This window comes from Micromys minutus, assembly GCF_963924665.1.
Source record: "Micromys minutus genome assembly, chromosome: 12".
Classification (NCBI taxonomy): domain Eukaryota; kingdom Metazoa; phylum Chordata; class Mammalia; order Rodentia; family Muridae; genus Micromys; species Micromys minutus.
In genome coordinates this window covers 37,059,221-37,079,033 of record NC_137981.1, presented here as the reverse complement: position 1 = coordinate 37,079,033, position 19,813 = coordinate 37,059,221, and the positions used below count along the sequence as shown (strand labels likewise).

Genomic DNA, 19,813 nt, shown 5'->3' with positions numbered 1-19,813 from the left:
TGGGAATATTCCATTTTTTCCACTTAACTTATATGTTCTATGTCTGTTCCTCTGTGAGAAAAATGCCTATTTTTATCCCCCAAAGTAAGAGATTCATTAGAATCCTCAGACAACGAGGGTATTGCTGGCTAAGAAAGCAAAAAGGCAGAGACTATGAATTCCTAGGACCTAACATAGTTTATTATGTAGATACTTGGAATGTTTTTTAGATGACCAAGAGATAACTACTGGTAATGATGCTAACAGTAGACCTTCATTTGTGGCCACGAATGCGGTCACCATGCTTATCACTGCAACATAAACAGACATGCACACAACCACCCAGCAGCAGCACTAGCCATGTGAAAACCGTGATAACATGTGTGTCTAACTTTGTAAGAGGGAGGTTAGAGAAACTTAAAATAATAAAGACATTTTAAAAAATGAGTCATTTTGCCAGATAGGTTGATTTCCCAACCACCATCCCCTGAGATAAAGTTTCTCTGTGTAACAGCTCTGGTTGTTGGAACCCTCTGCAGACCAGGCTGACCTCAGACTCAGAGATTGCTGCCTCTGCCTTCTAGCAATTGTATTTTCATCTTCATAGTTAGATGAGCCAGATGAAGGTACTTTCTGTGACTGGGTAATCTCAAGGTATCAAGTTGAGCAGATCCTTTGTATTTTCTTTCTGAAATTGATTTTTCCTTTATGTTGTATGAGTGTTTGTCTGGTGCTCACAGAGGTCAGAAGAAGGTGTGGAGTCTCCCAGTTACAAAGAGCTGGGAGCTGTCCTGTAGATGCTGGGAATTGAACCTGAGCCCTCTGGAAGAGCAGCCAGTGCTCATAACTGCTGGGCCATCTCAGCCTCATCTTTTCCTTTTCTAAAGAAAGTCACATTTTTGGAATTAGTTCTTTTGGGACAGTTTCTATTCTTGATACTAACTTTTTAAAAAAGTTTTTTTACTTTGCTTGAGAGGGTGCTTCCTTTGGTTTGACCAGGCCCCAGGACTAACATGATTTTTCTCGTTCCGGAGCCTCTCCGGGTTGACTGAAAAATCTTTCTCAAGTATGGACCGAGGATTACCTGAAATTTTTGTTTAAAATATGGACCCTTACCTCATCCTAGACATAAGTTATCAGGTCTCTTTTGATGGTGGATTTAACTCTCTGAATCTAAAAATAAAGTCCCGGATACCTTTTATTTACACTGTTCTTTGAGAAACACTAGAATCTAATAAAGGGTAATTTGGGACTGCAGGTGTGCTGTTTTTGAGTAGAGACCCACCCAGTTCGGTTGGTTATGAATCAGATAATGGGGGGTTGTATGATACTAACTTATGGTAATACAGGTGGTAGCTTGAAAGTGAGCACTCTAAGCCAGGTGGCAGTACACATCTTTAATCTCAGCTCTTAGGGACAGACAGGACTCTGTGAGTTGGGGGTCAGCTTGGTTACAGAGTGAGTTCCAGAATGGCCAGGCTACACAGAGAAACCCTGTCTAAGAAAAAAGAAAAAAACAACAACAACAAAATCAAAACCAAATAGAAAAGCGAGCCCTCTAAACCCAGAGGGCCGGATTTGAACCCTGACTCTATTGAATTAGCAATGGAATCTTACTCACCTTTGCCATCAGTTTTATGCTTTGGCTAATACTGTTCTTTACCTCATAGGGTTGATGTGAGGGCTGAATGATCAAAGGGGAGAGCATCATTGCTGGTTGTATTGTTACTGAATCTGCTTCTACTACTAACATGGCTGTCTAGGCACACCTAGTTCCACGGGGTGTTTGTAATTTTATATGTGGCAGGGTGAGAGTGCAGGTAGTCTAGTGGTGAGTGAGTGAGCTCAGCTAAGGTCACGGTATACTCGTAAAGACTGACTCAAATAAGGCGAATTTAAACTATTTTCATATTTATGGGCTAAGTAAAACATTCATTTCAAATCCCTTTGGTAATCATTAGTAATTTTCATTCTCATTAACATGTTATTAACAGTTACATTTTCTCAACATAAATCACGTCTACAATGTAAATTATAGCTGATGGTCGCTTTCCTTCTTTAGGGGGAAAGGAGACTCCCCAGAGGCTCGAGCCTTGGCTAAACAGGTGGCCACAGCGTTACAGAACCTGCAGACCAAAACCAACAGGGCTGTGGCCAACAGCAGACCCACCAAGGCAGCTGTCCACCTCGAGGGCAAGATTGAACAGGCACAGCGGTGGATTGATAATCCTACAGTCGATGACCGTGGAGTCGGTAAGGGCTGGTCTCAGGGCAAATGTGCCGGTCACTACCACATTACTTTATGATTGGTAATAAGGTGCTGAAAGTGTTCTCTAGCCACAGGAAGTCACTTTTCAATATGGTTCTATTCCCAAATGTGGCTAGGAAGTTCCCTATGATTTAATTGAGAAGTATTAGAGAGTATATAATTTTCTATGGACAAACAGAGCTTCATAATTGAAGCTTTGAACTAATTACTACTAATCCTATGTATATTTTTATTCTGTGGTGTTTCTGTTTTTATAGCCCTTACCAAGTACCCAATTAAGCACTATATATATATATATATGACAATGAGAGGTAAATGATGTCCTCACAGCATCCTGTAAAATACTTTTGATGTTGTTTTGTTTGTTTTTTTGAGACGTGGTCTCTGTGTAGCTCTGGCTATCCTGGAACTCACTCTCTACGCCATGTTGGCCTTGAACTCACAGAGATCCATCTGCCTTTGGCTCCTGAGCACTGGGATTAAGGGCATGTACCGCAATGCCCAGCTGAAAGTTTAAACTTTTATAACCTAAAAGTTTAATTTTTAGAAGACCCAGGAATAGATATATATAATTTGTCTCTTGATCGCTAGCACATTTGCTAAGGCTGAAAGATAAAGAAGCTCTCTTTTCCTATGTTCACTGGGTAAGATGCGTGTTTAAATTACTGATGCCTAGTGTCAGTGAGGGTCTGGAGAACTGGGCAGATGCATAACTGGGTATAGGAATGAAATAACATAAACACTGACTCTCGTGTTCTGTGCACAATGCTGTTAAAATCTTCATACCTACTGGATCCGCAGTTTGACTTTAGGAGCACTTTTTTTTTTAAATATATATTTATCTTGATGTTACTATTAGAATGTATGTAAATGATATGAATATTCAGTAATACTTAGCAAGCAGTCAGATAGTTATGGTTAATATAATAAAATGTAACCTCGCAGCTAGATGGCTCATCGGTTAAGACACTGGCTGCTCTTCCAGAGGATTCATGGTAACTCACAACTGTTTGTATACATGCAGGCAAAATTCTAATGGACATAAAATAAAAGTAAAGAAACCTATACTTTTAGACTATATTTTTGTTTTCGTTCCTTTTATAGTGCTAGGCAAGTGGTCTGCCATTATCTGACCCTCCCCATCCATAGACCATATTTTAAAGAAGTACTTAGTAAACGGGAACTACTCATTGGAAAGAATAGGAGTCAAGGGATAAAAGTTAGACTTGGGTGGAGGGTCAGTCTTAAATATGTGTGAGGCTCTGGGTCCAATCCCAGCCCCGTTCCCTGCCTTCCTTCCCTCCCCACCCCCGAAAAGTTAATATATAGTATGCTCTCTTTATACTTTTCTGTATTTCCAAAGAGTTATATTTTGTCAGGGAACCCCGTTCCCCTATTAAATGCTATCTTAAAAAAAAAAATGGAGTGGCAACACAGTTGTCTCCCTGGGTCTATGTAAACCTTAGTGTTTTTCTTGTGGTTTAGGTCAGGCTGCCATCCGTGGACTTGTGGCTGAGGGGCATCGACTGGCCAATGTCATGATGGGACCTTATCGCCAAGATCTTCTTGCCAAGTGTGACCGCGTCGACCAGCTAGCAGCTCAGCTGGCTGATCTGGCTGCCCGAGGGGAGGGGGAGAGTCCTCAGGCGAGAGCACTTGCATCCCAGCTTCAGGACTCCCTAAAGGTAGGCCTGCCTTGGTCTACTCTCTAATGTCTTCGTATCGAGATGCTAAAGATAGAAGAGACTTTCGTGCAGTGTGTGTGCATGCATGCAGAGGTCAGAGGACAACTCAGGTGTCACGCACCATCGAGCCTTATGTTTTGAGACAGGGCATGTCATTGTTCTGAGACTTGCAGAGTAGGGTAGGCTTGGCAGCCAGTGAACCCCAGGGATCTGCCTGTCAGCACCTCTCCAGTGCCAGCATTTTTAATGGGACTTTTGGAGCTCACATACAGGTGCTCATGTGGCAAGGCAAGCATTTTACTGACTAAGCTGCCCCCACCTTGGCCTGAGGCTTGAGATTCTTGGGTTTAGGAAAAATTAAAATGAGACAAGTATAATAGAAAACCAGAGCAATTAATGTTTTTCTAACTCATTTAATTAAGAGATCTGTCATGATTTCGCTCTATGCAGATATCGTTTTACTGTTATTTAGTCAGTATTTATTTAGATGAGGTATCTCACCCTGTAGCCCAGGCTGGCCTTGAACTCTTGGCAGTCCTTATGCCATGACTTTATGATTGCGGCAATTATACACTTGTAGCTGGAGGTTATTGAGTCTCTCTGTAAACGTTATTCACATTTTTAATTTCATTTAAGGTAATGAACTATTTAGAAATTTGGTACTGAGTCTTAGTTAATATAGTCATCACCAGGCCTGGTTGAAACTGGGAATGGTGAGGGGCTCTGTTTCACCTTAGAACCTGCTCTGTGCTCAGCCCTGAGGTTTTGTTGTTTCATAGTGTCCATCGAGCAAGGAATCGTATCTGTGCTTTGTCCACATTTGCTATTCAAAAGTTGTTCTGAAAGTAAATGAAAGAGAGAATGGGTCAGTGGAGTAAGGGCATGATCCAGATATATGCTTTGTTGGTATTGCTATAAATTTTCTTTTGTAAACAATATTTTCAAGGATCTTAAAGCCCAGATGCAGGAAGCTATGACTCAAGAGGTGTCGGATGTTTTCAGTGATACAACAACTCCCATTAAGCTGTTGGCAGTGGCGGCCACTGCTCCTCCTGATGCGCCTAATAGGGAAGAGGTAGGTATCTGAAGAACAGAGGATGCTTGTGGACAAAAGATGGAAGCGCAAAAGAGGGGAGCACTCCAGTTCACCAAGAGTGTCGGCTATGTGTGTCTTTAGGTGGATGTTGTAGCGTGTGTGGCCATTAGATTAGAGCAAGTGGAGCTGCTTTGCCTCACGCATCACACACCACGCATCAAGCACAACATGGAAGTGTCTTTAGTGTTTGTTTAAAACTGACTCCACTGTGGTTTTCTTGGCTGTTGTTCTCATGGGAAGGCATTCCTGCAGTCAGGAAGAAATGAGGGGTGAGGGTTACTCCAGCATACTTTCTGAATCATACTTTAGACTCAACACAAATCAGGACAATTCTCTAAACTCATCTGATGTGATAATTCTGTGCAAACCCTTCTGGTGACTTCTTGTCCCTGAGTGAAGCCAGAATCATTACATGAATAGCAGGCCAGCGATCTCCTTACACTTGGATGATTTGCTACTTTCTCATCCCAGGCTTCTGAATTTCAGACCCCTAAATTTCAGCTTTCTGCCTGTCCTGTCTAGTTAGAATCTAGATTTTAGGTGCTTTATAGGTTCCCTAGCATATGATGAGCTTCTTTTTGAAATTGTTCGTTTCCAGTGTCTTTTCCTAGCCCTTTACACCAACAGATAACTGAGGCATATTAATTTTATATCACTAATCATTTTGAATCCTATCATATTGCCACAGCTTAAAATCTGATTCTTCTTCTCCACTCCCTAAGTGGCTGCTTAGCCATTGTCTTTGAATCATTCATTAAACCGCCATCTGGGGAAGAGGGAACGTTTCTCTAACCCTGATCTCCTGATTCTCTCTGTGGGCATCAGGATAAAGCTAGAGCGTTGTGATAGGCTTTTCTTGAAATGTTTGTTTGTTATCATGTACCCCAGGCTAACACTGGAGTTTGAGGATAGCCTTGAGCTCCTGATCATCCTCAGGGCTGGACTCATAGATGGTGCTCTAACAGCTGCCTTGTGGGATTTGGGGATCAGATCCAGGGCTTCATGCATGCTAGGCAAACACTCTACTTATGTCCCTGAGCCCCGGTGGTCTAGCTTTTACTATTCTTTGTATGTTGATCTCATAGAGATTTCTGTTTCTTATTCCGCGCTTCTGCAGGAGCGAGTTGTGTGTAATGCTTTGCATACTTGGCCCTTCTGTGTCCTTGCTTCCTCCCTCTGCCTGATTACTTCCAATTTCTTTTCCGCCTGGTTCCTCTTCCTTCCTTATTGTAGTCTTCACTTTCTGGATGGGTTACACCCATAGGGTTGCTCTGTAGCTCTGCCGTTTCACACAGTGACACCCTTATAAAAACATGTTTCTCCCAAGTCTTTGAACTCCTTTATGCTGTTATTCATATTCTCTATTTTTGTCTTTCTTTCCTTTCCTCTCCTTTTTTTTCCCTTATAGACTAGGCTGGCCTCAAGCTCAGAGATCTGCCTGCTTCTGCCTCCCGAGTGCTGGGATTAATGGAGTGTGCCAGCACTGCTTGGTTAGGAAGCTGAATCAAAACAAATAGTCAGGATGGGTCAAGGGACCTGAGATGGTGGATATAGAATACTGAAAAGAGAATGGAGCTGCTTTCCAACTGCAGACTGTCTGACTTGAGTCAGAGTTGAATACCTGACAAGTATTGTCAGTAAGATATTAAAAAAGAAAAAAAGAAAGAAATATTCTGCCAGGCTCCTGGCAGGCTTCATATGCAGCATAAACATGACCCAGTGTTTGTCTGGCACACCTTGTTTTCCAGATATTGATCCTAATGTCACCTAAACAAACAGAAGCCTATTTGTCATTTTAAGTTAGTGTCTTTAATAAAGTGTAGCCTCATGATATCCATGATGGAAGGAAAGGTTTTTTTTTTGTTGTTGTTTTTTGTTTTTTTAAAGATTTATTTATTTTATGTATGAGTACATTGTCACTGTCTTCAGACACCCCAGAAGAGGACATCAGGCTCCATTACAGATGGTTGTGAGTCACCATGTGGTTGCTGGGAATTGAACTCAGAACCTCTGGAAGAGCAGCCAGTGCTCTTAACCTCTGAGTCATCTCTACAGCCCAAAGGTTAACTTTTTAAATGATTCAGAAGCCAACTAAACGGTTAAGTCCAGGTTTTTGCATATAGAACTAATGCCTCTGTGTTCTGTCTGGTATGAGCATGAGCTATCATTTTTCCCATTGAGGTCAAGGGCAAAGTTTTTACAACATTAATGGTAATGGGATACATGAGAGGAGACTGGAGTCAGGTAAGGATTCTTTGCGGCTACTCAGGGATTGTAACGCAGCCACTTGTCTACAGTGGAGCCTGGAGGGGTTTGTCTTTCCTCTTCAAACTGGGAAAACTTTTGGGGAATGAAATTATTTAGTCTTCACACTTGGTGAACTTGTGAAGGACATAGTCCTGTGTGTGCTCTTGGTAAGTAGGTTTAAACGAAGATTTGGGATATGACTCTGTGTGTATATATGATGCTTAAATCTGATGAGGTCAAGGTTTCCCATTTGACTATTGTTTTATTAGTAAGATTTGATATCTCTAAAATCTTCAAGCATTTGCAGAATCAGATTAAAAAGACCTTTCCACAGGTTTCCTATATGGAAATACATTTCCTTGATGTCTTCATTATTTTTTTTTCCCCTCCAGGTATTTGACGAGAGGGCAGCCAACTTTGAAAACCATTCGGGAAGGCTTGGAGCCACAGCGGAGAAGGCAGCTGCTGTTGGTACTGCCAATAAATCAACAGTGGAAGGCATTCAGGCATCTGTGAAGACAGCCCGGGAACTCACTCCCCAGGTTAACTTTTGCTCACCCTTCCTTTCAATATCATGGTACAGTAGAAAGGAAAGGAAATCAATTACAGATTCTTTGTTAAGATCACACACACACACACACACACACACACACGCAGAAAGAAAGAATATGCCGAGGGACAGATGTAGGATGACTCCTAACCGCTGAGCCATTGTAAAGGGTCTTCCAGAGGACCACACTTTGGTTCCCAGCACGTACATCATTTGGCTCACGACTGTCTGTAATTCTGTCTCCATGGGATCTGATGCCTCTGATCTTCATGGGCACCTGCACTCATGTGCACAAACCCACATACAACACACATACCAATACATAATTAGAAATACTAAAAATAAATCTTACAAACATGCACGTGGAGCTAGGGAAATAGCTCGGCAGAGAAAGCACTCGCCACATGATCGTGCGGATGCGAGTCTGAATCCCCGGAACTCATGTAAAAGCCTAGTAGGATATGTCTGTCAGAGGGTGCTCCTCAGAGGAGATGGCGGGCATATAGGGTCAGAACGACAGAGGCCTTGTCTCCAAGTTGCAAGGTGAGGACCAACACTGAGGTTGTCCTGTGATCTGCACACACATTCCTGGCATACATGTACCCACTCACACATAGACATGTTCATATGTGCATCTCTCTTTCTCAGGGGATTTTGAGCCTTATACCTTTTTGCATTGTTTGAATTTTTAAATAATGGTCAGTATTACTTCAGAAGCAAAAGACAAGTGGTAAAGCAGCCTTCTTCCCTATCACACATGTGTAATTAAAAATATTTGGATAATATTAAGAGAGAGTTTATTTGGTTTCTGTCTTTCCACAGCATCTCTTTGAAGAGATTGAAAAAGAATTAGCTGTTTCCTTATTTCCCTCTTCTATCTAACTGCATGACTGAGGTGTCCAATTATGGAACCAGGGTATAGCTAGGAAGTTTGGGAACAAAAGACTGGAAAGCAGAGAAAACAAATTGGAAAGGAAGTTCTGATAACTCAGCCAGCCTCCCCTTTCCACTCCCACCCCTTCTTTTCTGAGGCAGGCTTTTGATTTGTAGCCCAAGGTGCATTAAAACTATCTCATGCTAGGACTACAGGTATACAGAACCACACTTAGCTAGCTTCTTAGAAAGATTAGCTCAGCATGTAGTGTGATGTTTTTCAGGCTTGCCTTTTCCCCCTTCTATTAATATGGAGAGATCATACTGGGAGTTCTGCTGGGCTGTGTAAGTCTGTGATTCTAGCTTTTGTTGAACTTCTCTAGGGAGGGGAGGGAAATGGTTCCTGTGTGCCCATGTTGCCTGTTTCTGTTTTCCTTCCCTTTCTCTTTCCCAGTATTACATATGGAATCTAGGGCTGGATTCATACAATGCAAATACCTCCCACCACCATGGAGCTACATGCCCCAGCCTATTTGGAAATGTCACACTCATTTAATCAAAAAAAAAAAAAAAAAAAAAAAAAAAAAACCTTTTAAAGCCTGGATCTTCTTCTGAAGCCCAGACTAGCCTTGAAATCACAGCCATTCCTCAAGTGGTAGGGTGGTAGGGTGGAGGCATGTACCACTGTGCTGGCTTTATTCAGCCTTTTCAGAAGTCTTCATAAAACATGCACTTTTGGTTTTGTTTCTAGCGTTTATTACTATAGCATGCATGCGTACACATATGCACTGGCCTCTGGCTGAGGGGCACAGAAGAGAGCATAACTTAACAGTTTAGGTTGTAAAAGCTGATTACACAGGAAATCCAAAGCAAGTAATATTTTTATTACATTGTCCAAATGTTCTTTTTTTATTATTTTATTTTGTTAAAGAGAATTTAGAAAACATATATTTATTTTCATGTATATGAGTACACTGTAGCTGCCTTCAGAGACACCTGAAGAGGGCATCGAATCCCATTAGAGATGGTTGTGAACCACCATGTGGTTGTTGGGACTTGAACTCAGGACCTCTGGAAGAGCAGTCAGTGCTCTTAACCACTGAGCCATCTCTCAGAACAAAAGTGAGATTAAAAACAAACAATCAAAACCTCCCAAAAAACCAGAAAAACAAACAAAACAACAACAAAACCCAGAAAGGCAGAAGCTTATGGACAACAGCCATTTGGGGCACAATAAATCTCTCATTTTTCTGAATTATTCAGAGCTTTTCCTTTACTTTTTTTCTACCTCTATTTCAACATGCTTTTTTTTTTTTTTTTTTTTTTTTTTAAAAAAACACTTTGGGCTTTCCCCCCAACAATATTTTGGTTTTGCTTTTTTTCTAAAGCATCCTTCCTTCCCATGTGACTGCTTGTCTCCCATTATTTAGGGGGTTATAGCGCCACATTCGGTTGTTATTATTTTTAACACAATATTTTTCCTAGGCTGATTTTGTAAACCTCCTGCCTCAGGCTGGGATTACAGGATTGGATTATCTTGCCTAACTACATTTTTAGTTTCCTTTTGATTCTTTGTAAGATGAAAGAGTTGCTATCAAGACATTAACTACTAAATATATGATAGTTTTGTTGTTCTTCTGAAATATTAAATGAATGCTCATTTACTTTGACACTGTGCTTTTTCTCTTAAAAGTAGGCAGTGATTCTTTCTAAGCCTTTGTGTCTAGGGCATGTTTATGGCATCAGACTTAATGACTTTGGCCTGCAGAGGCTTGCCAATTTTGGTTTTCTGGTGCCATCTATAGGTAAAATGGAGAAAAGCTTTACTCTGGGTTTGTATTTGGAATGTGCCCTGGTATTTGAAAATTGCTTTGTTGTTGACAGGTCATCTCAGCCGCTCGAATCTTACTGAGGAACCCTGGTAACCAAGCTGCTTATGAACATTTTGAGACCATGAAGAACCAGTGGATTGATAATGTTGAAAAAATGACAGGTAAATTTTCGCAGAGTTCTGAGGACCTCAAGCAGGACTGGTTCTATCAGCCGTAATTGGGTAAAGGGACAGCCAGGGGCTCGGCAGTGTGCCGGGCCCTGATTAGGCTGCTGAACGGCGGCTTCTCATTCAAGCTTTTCTGCTTTGTCGGACGAAAGGCTGTTAGTGTGTCTTTTACTTTAGAACCGCCCTCCGGTGTGATGTTCATTGTTAAGCTCCTATCTTCTCTGAATAGTGTCTTTGCTCAGTCCTAGCTAGAGTTTGGTTTCAGAGGCTGGGAGGCCGTGTTTGTGGATACAGTAAGTGTCCCTGTCATTTTCAGAGGGTTCACATTTCAAGGAACCACAATAGCTCCCATTTAACCCAGCTTGTCTCAGAGTTTCCTCCATCTTATCAACTACATAGTTCTAAAAAAAAAAACAAAAAACAAAAGTAGACACCTTTGTCTGTGCGACTGCAGAAGTGCCTCTGAGCTTTCTGAGTTCTCTGTAGAGGACAGGACAGACAGGCAGGAATGAGGAGTGTAGTTCTCTTTGCTGTCCCTGTAGAACCTGCCGTCAGGGGTCTATAGCAGCCAGCGGTGAGCTCCCAAAGTGTCTGAAGCGAGGTAACAGAAATAAGAAGCAGGCTGTTAGTGTTACTGGAGTCCTCCGTGTGGCTTGTCTTAGGTACTTGAGGCTGCCAACAGTCCACAGGTGCTGGAGAGTGAGCCGGGAAGGGAGAGACCGCTGTTAGCAGATACTGTGGTGGTGGTGATGCGGGGAAGGTTTCAGACCCAGTCCGGCTCCTCCTGATGTCTTTGCGCGTCTGCTTGTCTGTGTTGGATATAAGAAGGCCGGTGCCCACGGTCAGTATAAATCCTGAGGCCAAATGACTTTCTGGGCTGTGCTGCTTGCACTTCTGTTCTTTTTAAGCTATTTTGTTCACTTGGAAGTTTTCAGTTTTGTAGAAAGAGCTTTGAACAGAAAAGAATTCTGTGTTGTACTTTCTTATGAGATGCAAACAGACAACAGTGTCTTAGAATCTTTGTTCTTCTAAAAGCAAATTCAGTTCCATTTCTGTTCTCCTGGCAGGGCTGGTGGACGAGGCCATTGATACCAAATCTTTGTTGGATGCTTCTGAAGAAGCCATTAAAAAAGACCTGGACAAGTGTAAGGTAGCCATGGCCAATATTCAGCCTCAGATGCTGGTCGCTGGAGCAACCAGTATTGCTCGTCGGGCCAACCGGATTCTGCTGGTTGCTAAGAGGGAGGTAGAGAACTCTGAGGACCCGAAGTTCCGAGAGGCTGTGAAAGCTGCATCTGATGAACTGAGCAAAACAATCTCCCCCATGGTGATGGATGCCAAGGCTGTGGCTGGAAACATCTCTGACCCTGGTAAGCATCAGTGCACGGCGTCTTCCATTCTAATTGCTAGGCTGACTCGGTGGGGATGGGAAAGGAGTAGGTATCCACAACCGCCACGTATAAAGTCTGTGAGGAAATCCATGGACACTCACTCCTGTAACCTCAACACCCAGGAGCTTGAGGCAGGAGGATAACTGTCAGCTTGAGGTCAGTCAGGGCAGAGTTACATAATGAATTACAGAATGTCTCAAAAAAGCCCTGTAGACATTTAATTCTTCTTCTGTTCAATTTTCTTTTTCATTATGTCAGACCTGTCAATCTCTGGATCAACCTCTCTACCCTTTCCTAATGTTGTCTGGCTCGATATCCCTGTTGGTAGCCATGATTTTGGAAACTTTAAAATAAATGCTAATTATCTGCCAACCATTTAGCTCATGAAGTTGCTATCACTTTTATTTTTCTTGCATAGAATGGCCTTTCTCTGTAGAGACTTTTGTTATTGTCAGATCTAGAGGGCTTCAAGTAACTTTGGTCTCTTAGGCCCTACAGGAGAGAATTTAAATTTTCTTCAGCTATATTTTGATCATAGTTTCAGTACCACCAAAGGAAAACTGCAGCCACTTGATTGGTTGCAAGTCTTGTGCATTCCTTTCTCTTTGGAAGCCAACATTTCCTACCTCATCAGTGAGAGTCTAGGCTGCCTGTCTCACTTCTGGCCTCTGCAGACTCTTCCTCAGATCCCCTGTCCACCATCAGTGGTGGATGTATTTGGTGGTTTAATTGGAGTTTCTCATAGTTTAGCAGTCCGAGATAAGGGTTAACATGCTGAACACTAACTAGAGCACAGAAAGGCGAGATGCTCGGGGGAGTTAGGAAGCTAATCTGAAACCGCCATCTCCCATGCTCTGCACGCCACAGACCTATCTCATGACCGCTTCATCCTAAGATGGGTACTGCCCAAGCCTAGAATTCACACCCAGCATTCTCCTGAGTACTTGCTACCTGTCCAGTCCAAAGGCATTCTCACCATTGTAGGAGCAGCCAGCCTGTGACACTTCCTCAGGGTCTCTGACTTGTCCTCCCTCCCTTTCCCGTGTCACTGCCCATGCTTCCCCCGACAGCCCCACATCCAGCCTTGTCAGTGGGAACAGTTCCTCTGCTGGACAGGCAGTGCTCTGGGCACTGGCCTAGTCACTGAAAATGAGTGTCTTGTGTTTAGGCCTGCAAAAGAGCTTCCTGGACTCAGGATATCGGATCCTGGGAGCTGTGGCCAAGGTCAGAGAAGCCTTCCAACCTCAGGAGCCTGACTTCCCACCTCCTCCACCAGACCTTGAACAGCTACGAGTAAGTAAATGCAGAGAGATGGGAAGAACTGAGCAGCCAGGGCAGCCCGTGTGAGAGGCGGGTCTGCCTTTACAGTCTCCGTCCCCAGGTGGCTTCTGTCGCTTTCATGTGATGAATTAGAGGCAGATCTTGATTTTTTTATTCATAAATTGAGTGGAATCATAAGCCAACATGTGTATGTGCACGGAGTTAGCCTGTGTGGCAGACAGGGTGAGAAGGGAGGAGAGGTAAGTGCAGCTGGGATGAATTGATGGGATGTGACTTGTAGTGAAATAGTTGGCACATGTGTGGTGAGACCTCCTAAGGGGAAAACTGGAATTAGAGCTTTGTTAGGTTCTTGCCTTTCTCTCTTTTAGTAACAAAAGCAATATTTGCTCTTAATTATTAAAACAGTGTGTGTGTGTGTGTTTGCATTTGCACACTTGTGCTTGTGGAAGACAGAGGTCAACATTAGGTTGTGTCCCTCAGGAGCCATCCACAGTAGTTTTGGAGCCAGGATGTCTCACTGGGATGCAGGGCTTGCCTGTCTCTGTCTCCTCAATGCTGGGATTGTAAGCACATACTACCATGCTGAGCTGCTGTCTTTGTTTTGTTTTAGTTTTTGAGTCGGGGTTTCTCTACATAGTCCTGGTTGTCCTGATCAAAATCAATCTAGAAAATCTGCCCACATTGACTCCATGTAAGGTCACCCACACTGACCCATGAGGGCATCTGTACGGTATCATTACATCACTATGTAGATCAGGTTGGCCTTGAACTCACAGAGATACACCTCCCTCTACTTCTTGAGTATTGGGATCAAAGGTGTGCGCCACCATTGCTGGCCCATGCAGAGTGTTTTACTTGAGTGCTTGGGATCAAATTAGGGTCTTCATGCTTGCATGGCAGATACGCTTCTGTGTCTTTAAATTAGAATTAGACTCTAGTTTCAAATCTTTAAAACGTTTTTATGTGTATGCATGCTTTGCACTACTTGCATACCTAGTACCCTTAGCTATAGATAGTTATGAGCAGCCATATGGGTGCTGGGAATTTGAACTCATATTTTCTGGTGAAGCAATCCGTACTCTTAACTGTTGAGCCATCTCTCTAGGCCCTCAAATTTGTTCCTATTTCTTTCCCATTAAGTACTATGAATATATTTCCCCATGATTTAAAGATTAAGCGAATTGGGGAGTAGCTTTCAGTTACAAATCCTAGAAACGAAACCAGTAATGATCATGTATACAGATATTTACTTCTAGTAATAGTTTAGAAATATGTTGAGGAATAGCTTATCAAGACAATAATTATATTTACTTTTGGGGGCATGTTTTTTAATTTAATGTCAGTAAAAGAAGTCAGGTAGGCTGATGGCTAAATTGGGTCATTATACCAGTTTAGTAGGATTGGCAGTTGCCCAGCTTTCAACATTTCTTTACATTTCCCACCGAGGCTCTTGCTGATGAGATTCCTCATAAGTGGCTTCTTAGAGTCATGGCATTTAGAATTAGGTTCATAGAGATCACATGGCAGATGTAGAACTTGAGGCTCTAGTGGGAAGTTACTGACTCTCCCTTGCTCTTTGACACCCAGAACTAGAACCGGGTCTTACATCTTCTATGGGGACTGGCTTTGGGATTTGCTGATCTCCCATGGGATAGGGAGCAACACACAGCTGCTGGCTTCTGGGGGCGGGGGGGGGAGAACTGCTTTACTGATACTGCACAGATGCCTTCATGGTTCCGTGTGGGTGGCCTTACGTGGAGTCAGTGTGGGCAGGTTTTCTACATTGGTTTTTGGTAGTAGCTCCAGGGCTTTCCTTATACTCTGCTTTATTCACATTTGTAGCTGACCGATGAGCTGGCCCCTCCTAAACCTCCTCTGCCTGAGGGGGAAGTACCTCCACCCAGGCCTCCACCACCAGAAGAGAAGGATGAAGATTTCCCTGAGCTGAAGGCTGGGGAGGTGATTAACCAGCCAATGATGATGGCTGCCAGGCAGCTCCATGATGAAGCTCGGAAATGGTCTAGCAAGGTAAGCCTCAAGACTTCCCTTGTTGGGGATGAGTGCCTTTTCAGAAAGGATGGAGAACATCCCAGGAAGAAGTCTGGGACCACCATCCTTCTTGCTCAGTTCCCTCGTTTCAGGCAGTGTGTTCTTTTTACCAGTGATTTAGTGAGGAGTCTTTAGTGTTTGATGGTTTGCTTTTTCCTGGACAAAAGCAAAAGCTGGGGTGTGTGTGGCTAAAGAGAGACTTTCTTCCCTCTGTCTGGTAGGCTTCAGCTGTTCTGACTTCTGGGGTCTTTTTAGAAATGGTTTACCTTTACTTCAATTGTGGAAGTATCTTTTGTGGGTTTTGTGAGATGCAGCTCCTTCAGTTCTTGCATTAAGTAGCAGGTAGACTGGCCGCTTAGAAGCAGTGTGCTTTGTCCTTTCTCAAGGTCATCTTGAGCTCCATCTCTCCTCAAGACAGCTCCAGGTTATGTTAACTCAGCTAAAAGTCTAAATATTCATATTCCTGTGGCTGAGATCTAGATATAACACAGTCCTACCTCATGATTATATCCTCCCTGTTTCTGAGCGCTGGAAACAAGTAGTTGCTTTTCTTGCTTAGAGCAAAATCCTGTTGCTCATCTTCCAGTGAGGACTGGTTCTTAGCTCTAAACTGTTTGTAATGCATCAGAACACCAGATCTTCATTCCGTATTCTATTTTTACCTCCTCAACTGAATGTACTTCCCCCGAGGAACTGCTGGCAGTGACTCATGTCGTTGACCATTTTTTCCTTCAGGCTGAGAAATTGACCTTGGTTTGTTCTGTTTGGTCCCCCCCCCCCCCGGCCCCCTCCCCCCCAAAGACAAGGTTTCTCTGTGTAGCTCTGGCTATCCTAGAACACAGTCTGTACACCAGGCTGGACTGGGACTCAAGAGATCCACCTGCCTCTTTTCCTGAGTGCTAGGATTAAAGGCGGGCGCTGCCACTGCCAAGTGTGGCCTTGGTTTTTAATCTAATGATTAGAACTGTTAGCTGGGAGCCCAAGTTCCTAGGAGTGGAAACCTTGCTGGCGTTGGATCTGACCTGTGGAATTATTTATGATGGTGTCTCTCCAACACTCTCAAGATCATGTAGCACAATCCTACTGTGGATGGAGAATGGGAGAGGATGACAGTAGGGTTGATTTCCCCCAAAGAAAATGTAAATATACTAAGCCCACTCATATTGTGACAATATATGTGGAATATAGAGGGTCAGACAGTACTGGCCCCATATATTTGCCCCACTATGCCCGGTGTGTTCACAAGTCCTGACCAACCCGTTGTTCCTGTGTCTCTCAACTTCACTGCTCCTTTCTTGAGTTGGGCTTTGTGTTTAGGATAAAAAATTATTTTGCTTTTTGTTGTTGTTGTCGTTGTTTGAGATTTATTTTTATTTTTGAGATTTTATTTTATATGACTGTTTTGCCTGCATGCATGTCTGTGTACCAGATGTGTGCAGTGCCCATGGAAGCCAGAAGGTGTCAGATCCCTTGGAACTGGAATTGGAGATGGTTGTGAACCATTATGGGGATGCTGGGAATTGAATCCAGGTCCTGAAGAAGAGTAGTTAATGCTTTTAACCACTATCTTTCTAGCCTCCCAGAATTTCTATAGTTAATTTAAAAGTTTTCCTGTTTCTCGAGAGAGTCTCATGATTCATTGCTCTCCAACCTGGGTCTTCTAGCCTCTGGAATCCTGTTAGGCTAAGACGGTTAGGAACCTTAAATATAATTCCATATAAACACTCAGTTTCCTCCTGGCTAGATTCTTGGTGTAAGCAACCTTTCTTCACCAGTCTTTTTTTTTTTTTTATAAATGGTTTGGCTTCATTAAAGCAATTTCTGTTCCTTTTACTCCAGCGTGTGTTTAGCATCTGTTCTCTCTTCCCAACCCCTTAGGATTCCTGTCCTTGGTATAAAACTCACTTTCTTTCCTTTTAGGTTCCCATTCTTTTATAAGCAACCATTTGGGTTCACATGAGGCTCCTCTGAGCTTAGCCTCATTTAGTTGCCAAGTCCATGTGTTACCTGATCTGTGTACTTGCAAGCTGAGTTTGGAGTGAGAAGCTGTTTTCAACAAAGGAGAGTTAGGCTGTACTCACAAGGCGGCGCTTCCAGTTGCTGCAGTAAGATACTGTGGAAGCTTTGTCCCTGCAGACATTTTTCAGGAGGAAGACAGTCCAAGCTGTAGGTTTTTTTTCACTGCTATAGGAACTAGATGAGTGTCTTCTCATGGCCCCTACAGCTAGCAGTGATTAGGGTACACTTACTTTCTTTTCTCTCTCCTCGTTTGCTACCTGTTTCCTGTGACATACCATTTCTAATCCCTGAAGGAGATCATGAGGGTCTGGTAGCTGCAGAGCTGTGTGTTCCTGGATGATGGAATAGTGAGTATCTGATTTAGGAGGATGCAGTTTTTCTCTTCAAACAACTTACATGACTGTTGACTTTTCTCCTGGATTCTTTTGTAAGGTAATGGCTACTGGGTTGTTTGGATCCCTAAACGTGATTCTGGTCATGTTTAACTTCAGCAGCAAGTATATAGCTCCTGCCCTCTGTGGAAACCTTTTGCTAGAGCAAATTCTCCACTCATCTCAAGGAGACTTAGGAAAGAGGCCGAGTTCCTGTCTTTGAATCTTGTTTCCCATGGCTCCTGGAGAGTGTGCCATTTTCTTTCCCTTTGGTAACTAAACCAGCTGAAGCTCCATTTCCCGAGTCCTGTTCTTACTAACACTTTCCCTGTTTCTCATCCTTCTCACCACCGACAAAGCCGGGTATCCCAGCCGCTCAGGTGGGTATAGGAGTTGTAGCTGAGGCAGATGCGGCTGACGCTGTTGGGTTCCCTTTCCCCTCTGACATGGAAGACGATTACGAACCTGAGCTGCTGTTAATGCCATCTAATCAGCCGGTCAACCAGCCCATTCTGGCGGCAGCTCAGTCCTTGCACCGGGAAGCTACCAAGTGGTCTAGTAAGGTACTGACCGGCACCCCAGTCGGGGCTGCTCCAAATGCATCCGGCCATGTGCAGCCTTGACACTTTGCATCACTGGTTATCTGTGCGGGTCCTGTGAGTCTGAGTCGGGCGGGCAACTGTCTGTCTGCACCTTGTTGTTAGGACTGGCTTCACAAGTTCGGTAGGTTTGCTAATGCCCGACTGAACTGCATTTATGTTTGTGGAATAAAAAGAAATGGGGTCACTTTCCAAAGAATTCATTTTCTTTCCATTTTTGTGGCCGTTATTGGAGCTATAAACTCTCTGGGAAGCTGTGGATGCATCTCCTAGCTCAGGAGCCTAGCTTGACCACTGAGCTTTGCTTGGCTCCCACTGACCTCTCACTGATGGCTCGGCAGAGTTGATGAGGACAAGAAGCAGCTGTATCTGGCAGCGTCAGGAGGACTGCTTGCTGCCCTGCACCTGGCTGTGTGACAGATGCTGGCCCTCATGGGAGCCCATGGGGAAGGGGTTTCACTGACTGCTTTTTCCGGTGTCTCAGAGGCATTGGGAGTGGCCACAGGGAAAGCTCAAGGCCATCAGCTAGGTGACAGAGCCTTGGGTCCATTTGGAGAGTTAAGTGTAGAAGTAATTATCTTTTTTTTCCTCTGTAAAGATGGCATGTTGCAAGACAGAGCCTGAAGATGGTGGGCAGTAACTAACAATGGCACGGTGCTGTCTTCTAACCAATGTCCTGTAATCCCACACTACCTCAGGTCCACACGGGAAGTTGATCCAGGGGGCTTCATCTAACATGCCTCTCCTCATGACTTCCTCCCAAACCTACCTTTGTTCTCTTGCCTCAGTTCATTTCCCGAGACATTATATACTTTCAAAACACTAATGACGAGCCAGTTCGTGGTGCCCGTAGAGCGGCCTTGAGAGTACCCTGAGTGGCTTGGTTTGTGTGTGCCTCGCTGTACTGTGTAGGAATTGACAAGCATGAGGGGAAAAATGAGAGGGGCCTGGCCGTTCAGGTACTTTGAAGTACTGTAGTTGCTGTAATTTTCTTTGTTAAGGATATAATTGCTTAAATATTTCCTTATTTATAATCCACAAAGGTTTTAAGTGAACCAGATGCCAAATTCCAGATAAATTGTGATTAATAAGCCTGACTCAGGTTTATTTATTTGATTCCTCCCTCAGTATCCTCCTAGGTGAACATTCTGTTATCGGAGGCATCACGTAGCACAATTGATTTGTAACCTTTTAAAATGTGGAATGATTAAAGTAGTGTGCTCTTTCAGGCTGAGCATGCTGGTCAAGAGGCCGTAGAGGGCAAAGTACTCAAGATGAAAAATATCCAGTTCTCTTGTGTTTCTCACTTAGGCTGAGAATCATTTCCTGGGGTTTTAGGTTCTAGTGAAGCTGCAAGTATTTGGCTGCTGTTTATAAGAGCAAAGATAAAGAGGATGTTTTCAGC

General features: G+C 43.4%; 1 protein-coding gene across 4 annotated transcripts in view; it reads left to right on the top strand.

Annotated features, from left to right (window-relative positions):
* VCL (vinculin) overlaps positions 1–19,813 on the top strand; it is an 88,843-nt gene that overhangs the window by 63,303 nt on the left and 5,727 nt on the right. For 2 of the 4 annotated variants that reach the window (XM_080926772.1, XM_080926771.1), the window contains exons 11-19: positions 2,042–2,232; positions 3,734–3,933; positions 4,880–5,008; positions 7,669–7,818; positions 10,584–10,692; positions 11,766–12,068; positions 13,258–13,382; positions 15,213–15,398; positions 18,169–18,372. In XM_080926772.1, the coding sequence (XP_080782898.1) occupies positions 2,042–2,232; positions 3,734–3,933; positions 4,880–5,008; positions 7,669–7,818; positions 10,584–10,692; positions 11,766–12,068; positions 13,258–13,382; positions 15,213–15,398; positions 18,169–18,372 (1,597 nt within the window). The remainder of the gene's footprint in view (positions 1–2,041; positions 2,233–3,733; positions 3,934–4,879; positions 5,009–7,668; positions 7,819–10,583; positions 10,693–11,765; positions 12,069–13,257; positions 13,383–15,212; positions 15,399–18,168; positions 18,373–19,813) is intronic. The other 2 variants (XM_080926774.1, XM_080926773.1) reach the window with 1 other exon arrangement.